We start from the raw sequence: 10,319 nt of genomic DNA, 5'->3' as shown, positions 1-10,319 counted from the left end.
TCAGAATTTCAGCAGACTTCTTGGCACAAACCATCAAATCACGAAGGGCGTAGGGAGAAATAATACAAATTTTGAAAGATAATAACCTCCAGCCAAAATTGATATATCCTGCACAACTGTCCCTAGAAATTGATGAAGTAACAAGGTGCTTCCAGGATAAAGAGGAACTAGGAGAATTTGCAACCACCAATTCAACTCTAAACAGAATACTGCAGGATACTCTAAAAGAGGAAAATACCAAGATTCCAGAAACAGTGGCAGAGAGGACACAATGAATGGAGCAGAAAGCAAAATGAAGACAAACTGACAACTAATGACAGAAAAAGAGCTCAACAGAAATGAGGCAGAGAAGGTTGGATGGTAGGAACAGCCATTCTGGAGAACACAAGACATCATAATAGTTAGTGCTGATTTAATATCATCTTGTTTTGAAGTCTCATCAAGCTTTTGTTCTTCTATCTCCATCGGTCTTAACATGTTGTATCTTATTGGATTTTATTATATGTGATAATATAAACAAAAACTTTTATAGACAAGGAGATTATACAGAAACCATTGTTCATTTGGTTAGTTGATTCTAAATACTCTGTAATTCTGTCATTCTCTTGAATGGTTTTACATTGTCTTGATATGTTTGATGCTACAGATCAGAAGTTATACTCAAAGATTTCAAGGAAAGAGACACTATGGTAACTATTTTTATGTAGGGATTATCTTGTGGTGAAACACTATTTTGCTTAAATGGCTATGTTTTGACCTATGCTTTTGTTGTTTTGTTGTTATGCCCCCCCTTTTTTTTATCTCAATCTCCTTTTTTATTATTTACTTTTTCATTTTTGTCCTTTTAATTAAGGGAAAAATAAATAAATAAATAAATAGCAGTTATATTATAGTAACCCACTTTGATTTCCTATTAATTTGATTTGAAACCCTGTATTGCTCTCACCATGTTGTTTTGACTGATTTTCCTCTATTCTGTTTTGCTTGATAGTACCAAGTTTGAAAGTATTGGCAACAACTGTGAAGACAGTAAGATTCATTATGATGCCCATTCTGGTTGACTATTATCTTCTTTTGAAGTCCTCTAATGTCTCCAATGTTTTGGCTTTATTGGTTTTGTTCTTTACTGTTTTGTTCAATTTTATTATAAATGATGATATAGGCAATTCTTTTTAAGATAGCAAGAGGCATTATGGTAACCATTGTTGATCACCTTGTATTTTGTTTTTACATTATGTATTATGTCCATCCTTTTGATCTGACTGACTCTGTTCTGTTATGTCACATTTGGTTTTACTCTCTTCCAAAAAAAAGTAAAAAGAACTGTGGGAGTAATAAAACCCAAAATGTGTAATTGTCATTGTACAAAAGAGAGGAAAAGAAAGTGCTCTAAAGAACATAACTGCATGTCCTTAAGCATATAAGATAGATGACCATATTACTGAGTTTTGTTGGATCATTGAATAGAAGAACTGTTTGCAGTCTCACTGTTTGAAAGTCCACTTTATATGCTTTAAATTTGTAACTTGAACAACTATTTCTAAGATGACAATATGTAATCCATTAACTAGTGATTTCCTACTGTTTATTTTTTCTGAAATTCTGTATAACTTGTACCCTTTTTCTGTTGTTTTCCTTTTTCTCCTTAAGTAAAATTTTAAAAAAAGCTACATGACCTAAACACAATGATACAAAATATGAATAACAATTTACCAAAGAACTAGAATCCATGAAAAGGCTTTAAACAGAAATCCAAGAGATTAAAATTAATACCTTTCAGTACTGGCATATGGGCAGCAGAATTGGCCAACATGAGGACAGAATTTCAGAACTAGGAAATAATGATGCCTTCAAAGACTAAGCACACAAAACACCTTAAAAACAAGAGAATATGAAAAATGGATCCAACAGTTGCTAGATGACACAAAAATGACTAATTGGATTAAGTGAAAAATCAGAAAACAACACAAATGGCATACAAAAGATCTGTTCACAAAATAATGGCAGAAAGTTCCCCAAATACATAGATAGAAATAAACAGATAATTGAAGCATATATAACCCCAAATATCCATGATAGGATTCTCTTTATGCTCCATTTTACTCAAAGTACCAACTAAAAGTATTTCCAGTTATTGATAAATAGCTCCAGAGGTACAAAGCTCCAGTAGTTGAGACATACTGTTCTTGTACAATGATCCTATCTTTTATAAATGCTTTTTTGAGATAAGGTCTCACTTTATAGTTGAGGCTGACCTTCGCTAGGTAGCCTTATGACCATTTTATCTTTTTTCCCTTTGGCTTTAATTGTTACTTCCTTTCCCGTTTGCATGCAAAGAAAATTCCAATCAGTTTCTTGCACATCATCAAAACCTGCCCTCTGCACCACTTCTGATCAGAGGTTACACAACCATCTGCCCCTCTGTATCTGGCTGGAGGAGAAAGCCAGATCCCCAAGGGTTATGGGCTCCTCTCCAAGTCCTCAATAAAGGCCACTTTCACTTTCTCTTTCCTTCTGCTTCTCTATTGCTTCAGAAAACTCCAACATTTGGTGCCGAAAAATGGGAAACTGGTAGAGTTCATTAGCTCCTGGGGTTTAGCCCTGGTCTTGAGCTCTCCTGCCTAAGACCCACTTTTCCTTCCACTTATTTGCAGCTGCTAGCCTGCATCCAACACCGACCCACATGGTTTGTCACAGGTGAGCCACCTTTCCATCTGGGTTTTTCTCAGTCTAGAACAGTTCTCACGCTCCTTGGGCAACCAAGGCAGAACTGTTCTCAGCTTTGGGAATTTGTAGGCCCATGTCAGATAACCCATTGCCATCCCAATTCCTGAAGATAGGAATTCTCACGTTTCTTGGACAGGACAGCCCGAGGCAGGACTATTACCTTCTTGTTCTCTGGGACTGTCCCCTATGAAGTCTCGGTGACAGCCAGCGAGGATGGGTATTGGGACCTTCCTTGTCATGTTTTCAAAACAGGTGATGACTTCTTTTGACAAGTGTAACCCACAACAACTTTCATGTTCCTTGGGAGGGGCCAAAGCTCTTACATCCCAAGGCAGAGTTGTTCTCTTGGCTCACCTCTATGGGGAATACCACTTTTGGTCCTCTCAAAAACACACCTCTGGGGTGCCTGGTTCATAACCTTTGTGCTCTTGACTTCAAAAGGGCCCTAAATATGAAAAAACTGATCTCCTACTGCCAGGTGGCTTGATGACCTACTAGCTTTTCGGCAGCCTATGGCCTAAAGGGGAAACACTTGACCCCTCTGCCCTTAAAGATCTATATAACTTTTGTCACAATGGAAGAAATCCCTTATGTTCAGGCCTTTTTCACTGTGAGGATGTGTTTTTCTCTCATTCAATCACATATTGTGGCCCAAGTACTAATGACTCAGTCTACTCCACCAGGGTCTCTGCTTTCCTCTCCACCAGACCCCTTAGATGATGGACCTCCTGTCTTTACTGACCCTCCATACCCCCAAGTCCAAACCCCTTGGCCTTCCCAGCCAGAGGTTTCTGAGCTCCCTGCTTCATCCTCCACCCTTTCCTCAGCCCCAGCAGTCTCTCACTCTTCCTTTACTTCCTCTCCCTGATCTCAGATTCCTCAATCCCCCAACCTGAATCATCTATCCTGTTGGACAGCCCTACTTCTATCCTCTCTACTCCTGCATCGCCATTCACCCTGCCAGCTCACCACACTCAGTCTTGCATGTTTCAGCGACCTAGCAGACTGCATGGTGCTCAGCCGCCATCTTGTGGTCTCATGCCATACAATCCTCAGCAGCCATCTTGCTGCAGCTCACACCGAGTTTAAATTTGTAACTAATTGTTATGATTTACATTTCAAGGATATTTATGTGATTCTGAACACTCCTCTCAGCTCACAAAAGTGGGCTCAGTTATGGAAAGCAGCTTGAGAGGAAGCCAACTGTAGACATAAAGCAAATACTGCTGAGAATGACTCTGGGCCTGCTGTGGTGCCTGAACAGGACCCTAACTGGGATTACCAAAGTGGAGAAGGTTCTTATAAAGTACATAAAGTGACTGAATGTTCAATTATGGGCCTGAATAAAATAGTTCACAAGCGTATTAACTATAACAAGCTTTTAAAGCAAGTCCAAGAGGCTAATAAAAACATTGTTATGTTCCTAATATATCTTAGGGACACCCTAATTAAGTTTACTAATGTAAACCCAGACTCTCATGAAGGGACAATTGTTATTAACTCTTATTTTCTCAGTCTGCCCCTGACATTTTTGCATTAATTACAAAAGGCTAAACTTGGTCCTCAGATCCCACAGGGATACCTTCTTAATATGACTTTTTGTGTTTTCAATGACAGAGATAAAACTCAAAAGGAGAAAGCCAAACCCCCAAGAGTTGTGGGGTCCACTTCACGTTCTAACAAAGGCCACTTTTACTTTCGTTCCTCTCGCTTTTCTATCGCACCAGAAAACTCTAACAGATACCATGTATGAGTCATAGCACTGTCCAAAGCCCCTCTTGTTTTATAGCTGTATTGGGGGTCAAGCCTCCAACGACGGAGCTCTGCTTAGCTCAATGTTGAACTACAACATTCTGTCACTGCACCCCATGGCTTTTTTGGTCTATGAAAGTTTTGTGAAAGATGGGAAAATTTTAATCCCCACAGTGAGGTATTAAAAGGATAGAAAGTTACTCCCACTACAGTGGGGTTTTGGGAGTGATTGGGATGATGCCCCAATTATTAAATCCAGGTGCTTTTGTGAAGAGGATGCAAGAGCCACGACACACGCACCTCCCGCTCCTTGCCATTATGTGTGCGATGCCTTAGGGCTCTGGTAGCACAAAGCTCAGCATCTGATGAGAACTCTGCACCTCCAGAACCACCAGAGAAGCTTCTTTCCAGTGACTTCATCGTTAAGAATGAAAAAATGAATGCCATGACTTAGTTTTGGCCTTTTTGTCCTCATTCCTGTCTCCTGTGCTGCTTCACGTTCTCTCTCTGCACCCCTTGTTGCTGTATCTTAACAAGCCGAGGAAGTCAAGGACTTTCTACTCACAGGTAAAGGGACGCAAATGTCGAAAGTGAAAAAAAAAAATAGTGTGAAGCTTAACACTCCATGTAGCACATAGCTTTCTACTTGGTCATCTCCGATAAACTTTAAGATTATAGCCAAAATGACAAAGTAGCAGTGCTACTTTATAATTCAAGGACCACATGAACAGAAACAGAAAACTTCCAAGCAAATGTCTTTGTTTCTTTTGTTGCTGCTGAGCCAGGGTCTCACTATGTATCAGGGACTGGCCTTGGCCTGGTGACCCTCCTTCCTCAGCCTGCTGGATGCTGAGATTACATCAAATACCACCATACTTAAACTTTTTTTTTTTTTTGTCTTTTTGAAACAGGGTTTCACTATGCAGTTCAAGCTGGTCTTGAGCTCACTTTGTAGCCCAGGCTGGTCTCAAACTTGCTACAATCCTCCTGTCTCAGCCTCCTGAGTGCTGGGACTACAGGAGTGCACCACCATGCTTGGCCATACTTTAAAACTGTTAGTTAGGTACAGGTTTCAGTTTTTAGGCTAATACCTTTTATGTGAAGATAATATATCTGCAGGTAAAAATGAAGCAACACTAAAGCAAAAATTTAACTGGATGAACTTTGGTCATTTGATGTTATCCTATGTACACATATATTATTCACTAATACAGTTAAAAGTGGAAAAATATCTGTGTGGTGGTGTGTGCCTATAATCTCAGCACGTAGGAGCCTGAGGCAGGAGGATTGCTGTGAGTTCAAGGCCAATCTGGGCTACACAGTTGAAGGCAGTCTGAACTGTGAAGCATCTGAACTGAAAGTGAAGACCTTTTCTCAACAAACAAACACATACACAAGCAAATAAACAAAAAGTGAAAACATATTTTTAGTTACTTTAGGCAGTACACATAAAAATGTGTCTGTTCTGACTGGTATTATCTGCTTTAGTAAATTGATAAAAGAAATGTAAGAAAAGCAGAGTGTAATACAGTTGCTAACGATCTGTTTATGCACCTAAGTTTACTTGCTCCTAATCTTGACATGAATATTTATATACATTACCACATAGCCTGGAATTCTTATCCTTTTGTCTCTACTCATCACACAAAATGTTAGCATTTCAAATAAGCAAGTAATCAATACATGGCAAATTAATTGATAAATGACGAGCTAAAGACATACATGGTTCTTTAAAAAAGATTTTAATTTTTTTGAAACAGGCATATAAATGACATTTGCTCAGGAGATAGACCAATTTAAGACACATCAGAAATGGATTACAATTCATGTTACAATATCCATAGGTATGACAGGTCTCATGTTTCCTCAGTTATCTTTGTGAACATTTACTAAAATATCACAGCATCCTGGTTAAACTGGAAAGTTTATCTCTCATTTTGAAGAGTAGAATTTATTTAGATTAGTAAAAAACCAAGGCACAGACCATTGCTGAAATGTAATATAATAAAAAATACCTTATTATCAGCACTCGGGAATGAAGCATTCTACCTAAATGTTTAGTCAAATGCAGTTAGCCTTTTACAGTCTAAACTGTTTCCTCAACTACTGGTGACAGAATAATGTATAACATGCCTTCTTAAGTTTTACTTTTTATTTTTTGTCTTTTTAAACTTTAAAACAGACCATGCAGATTATAGTACCATTTTTTCATCTTCGTTAGGAATACAATATCCTAAAGATTTACCAAGGTGGGTATTTGACCCACTGCAGATAACCTAATATGGTTATTATTTTTAAAATTATCAACTCGTTTATTTACTTTATCACATTTAACTGTCAGCTATTATTTCGTGCTTTGGTCAAATGTGTTTTCTGTTACTTTTCTTACCTCTTGTAATATAAAAGTTAGGGAAGAGCAATAAGCTTTTGATGAAATAATGGTTCCCTCAAGAAAGGTCCTTCTTTTTACTGGCATAGGTTAGAGATCATATATTGAGAAAGGAAGGATCCAAAAGAGAGGAGCAATCGGGAAATTTGTGATTTTTTAGACAATGGTCAGATTACTATTATAACTGTTCTTGAATCTGTAGGACTTAATCTTTTCTAGATTGAGAAACCAGAGAGCTAAGTTACAACAATTTATGAAACAGGGTTAAGCATGGGCAGCTAATCTTCTAGTAAATTACAGGAACTCTGAAACGTGAATATTTGAGGGGCTGGGGATGCAGCTCAGTGGTCCTGCGTCTGCCTGGGAAGTGTGAAGCCCCGAGTTTGATTCCTGGTACCAAAAAAAGAAAATAGTTTTTTTTTAAAAAGGCCATGAAGCATGACTGTTTGAAGTTTACGCATTTATAAATTTTTGTACACAGGAATTTTAGTTTTCATGTTTTTCTCTATTTTTATTTCTCAGTCATCACTGAGGTATTGATCTCTGAGAAAAGTAATACTATACCATTACCGCATTAATTATATATATTAATATATGTAATCTCCCCTTGAATAATTAAGTAGTATGTATATTTTATTTATTTTGTGATACCAGGAATAAACCCAGGGCCTCATGCATGCTAGGTAAGCACTCTACCACCGAGCTGCTTACCAGCCTTTTTAATTTTATTTCCGAGACAGGGTCTCACTAAACTGAACAGTCTGGTCTCAAACTTGCACTCCTCCTGCCTCAGCCTTGGAAACACCTGGGATTACAGGCATGTGCCCTACGCTGGTGTAAACGAATTTTTACAACTACTTTCTTCTGAAAGAAGGTATAATGATCTAATTGCTTTTTTTGAGAAAAAATAGAGTAAAAACAATTCCATTTAAAAAATAAGTACTATTAAAAAAGTCAACTCATATAAATGTTAAAAATCTTTTTCCTTTTATTGCTTTTCAGATTTAAGATATCTTAACATACTTTTCAAATTATTTTACTGAATTCATAACTGCTGAATTCTTATCTATCGTTTGATTACATTAATACTGTTCACTGAAATTGTCAATGTAGGTTTTTGTTAACAGAAAACCAGTTTCTACATGAATAGATTCTTGTATACAAACTAAAGTTGGCGGTCAAATTTTAGAAAATTAATATTTTTTTTAAAGTCCTCAAAATGACCAACACTTTCCATTTTGAAAACATAAACAATCTCACAATAAGAAATTGTAACTAAAGACTGATTTTACAAAACTGTTTCTAGGAAAGCAATTTCATAATGCTGTTTTTCCCATATATTTTATAAAACCATTAGCACAAATAAGTTACGTTAAATATAATGTTGGCTTTAAAACATATATTATCAGTGAACAAAATAAAACCATATTTTAAATGTCTGTACTCCATTTACGAGCATATATTCTAGGTGGAAACTTCCCTCATTCTACATTTAAGAAATATTTATGAAATAAATGCATTGTCTATTGTGCAAGGCGCTAAGACTGATAATGATGGTTAGAACCATAAGGTAATCCACATACACTGATTTTGAAGATAGCACGTTCCACAATTCAAAGATCCCTTTCCATTTTTCTGTTTTCCCATTTTATTTTCACTCACATACAAGTTGAAGACTACATGATTTTTCTTCTTGTAACTCTGGGATTTCTACATATTTAAAGGACTCTTATTAAAAAGGAAAAATCCACTGTTAATAACTTTTCTTTCTGATTCAAATTGTAAGCTATCTCTGCGTGTTAGAGGGAGAGGGCTGAGGATACAGTTCAGTGATACAGTGCTTGCCTAGCATGCGCAAGGTCCTGGGTGTGAGCCACAGCACTACAACAAACAAACAAAAACCGAAGAGAGAAAAGCCCAATGCTTTTACAATCTTAACTGGGCATCAGTAGTATATAGGTGCAATTCTTGAAATGACTTTAGCTTGTGCATATAAAGCAGTTACATTGTATTATCACTTGTATTTCATAATATAAATGGTTGCATACATATTAAATATCTATGAATCAGCTACAAATCATAAAGTGTTTCAAGAACGGTAGCAATTGACCAAGCTTGTGTCTCACAGCTGAAAGGACAGTATTGGCCATTTTCATTGGTCAGTTCTGGAAGACCTTTCCAATAGGATCTGGAAAAAAAATGAGGGAGGATGTTTTGTAAGATATAGCCTAATACATACTAATAAAAGAGGCAGGCCCGGTGATATTTTCCATGTAGTAAAGAAAACGAATGACACAGTCATTTGAAATAAAACATATTCAAGATACACACACACACACACACACACACACACACATATATATATATACATATGCATATATATATATTCAAGATTGGAGAGTTATTCTTTGATATTTCATATTTGAGATTTAAGACCTTAAAAGAAATCTATGTATTAAACACACAGAAAGAAAAATAACATGCTGTGTGTGTGTATAGACAAATATACTCTCAGAATAATTTATCCTTTCAGATTAAGTTTATGACTCAAATTGTAATTATATGTGATCTGTATACAAATATAAAACTCAATGAATAAACACTAAAAATCATAACTAGGAAAAGTGTCAATTTCTCATTCTATTGAATAATAATAATAAGCATTTATCATGTACTTATGCTCTAATACTTAGTTACACGCCTCATTTAATGACCAGTAATGTCCTCATAACTAGGTCACTGAATGAGTAACTATAGATTATGTACAATATTAGAACAAAAAGATAGTCAAAGGAAACTCCAACTTGATGACTTTGCTTTTCTTTGTGTAACCTTTCCATGCAGTGCTGTAATGTATAACAAAACATAAAACTACAGTACTGTAGGGTACCGTACCACTAGCAAAAATTACAGTACTGTATAAACAAGGTGTACTGTACAAAGATACTGAGGCTCTATAAACAAGACGTATTGACATATGCTGAGCTGTGAAACTACCAATAAGTTTAGAAAAATTAGAGACACACAAAAACATTCCCTGAATACAATGGAATTAAATCTGAAAACAAAAATAGAAACAACTCTGGAAAATTCTTAAATTTTTGAAAAGTAAATAATGCCTTTCTTTGTAACCTATGAATGAAGGGAGAAATCAAAAGAGAAAACAGAACTGCAAATGAATGGAAATATAAACACAATATATCAGAATGCTTGGAATACTAGTACTCTAGCACTTGGGAAATTTACAGCACTTAAGTACCATATTACAAAAGAAGAAAAGTCTGCAATCAGTGATGTCAAATTTTTACTTTAAGAATGAGTAAACAAAGAACATATTATACCTAAAGCACATACAAGAAAGTGAATCATAGAGTAGAAATAAAACAAAAAAGCAATAAAGATGAATAAATGAAGCAAAAAAACCTCTTCAATTAATAAAATTGATAAAACT

The 10,319-nt window shown here is 36.1% G+C and overlaps 1 protein-coding gene across 3 annotated transcripts in view; it reads right to left on the bottom strand.

The window, feature by feature from the left end:
• Window positions 1-6,202: 6,202 nt before the first annotated feature.
• Agl (amylo-alpha-1, 6-glucosidase, 4-alpha-glucanotransferase) overlaps window positions 6,203-10,319 on the bottom strand; it is a 69,054-nt gene continuing 64,937 nt past the window's right edge. For all 3 annotated transcript variants that reach the window (XM_003479171.5, XM_013142992.3, XM_013142991.3), the window contains exon 34: window positions 6,203-9,056. In XM_003479171.5, coding sequence (XP_003479219.1) covers window positions 8,939-9,056 — 118 coding nt within the window. In that variant the 3' untranslated portion in view covers window positions 6,203-8,938. The remainder of the gene's footprint in view (window positions 9,057-10,319) is intronic.

Source organism: Cavia porcellus, unplaced genomic scaffold (assembly GCF_034190915.1).
Source record: "Cavia porcellus strain 051 isolate PalLab524CR breed Dunkin Hartley unplaced genomic scaffold, mCavPor4.1 scaffold_1, whole genome shotgun sequence".
In the NCBI taxonomy this organism is placed as follows: Eukaryota; Metazoa; Chordata; class Mammalia; order Rodentia; family Caviidae; genus Cavia; species Cavia porcellus.
This window is presented reverse-complemented; position numbering and strand designations above follow the sequence as displayed.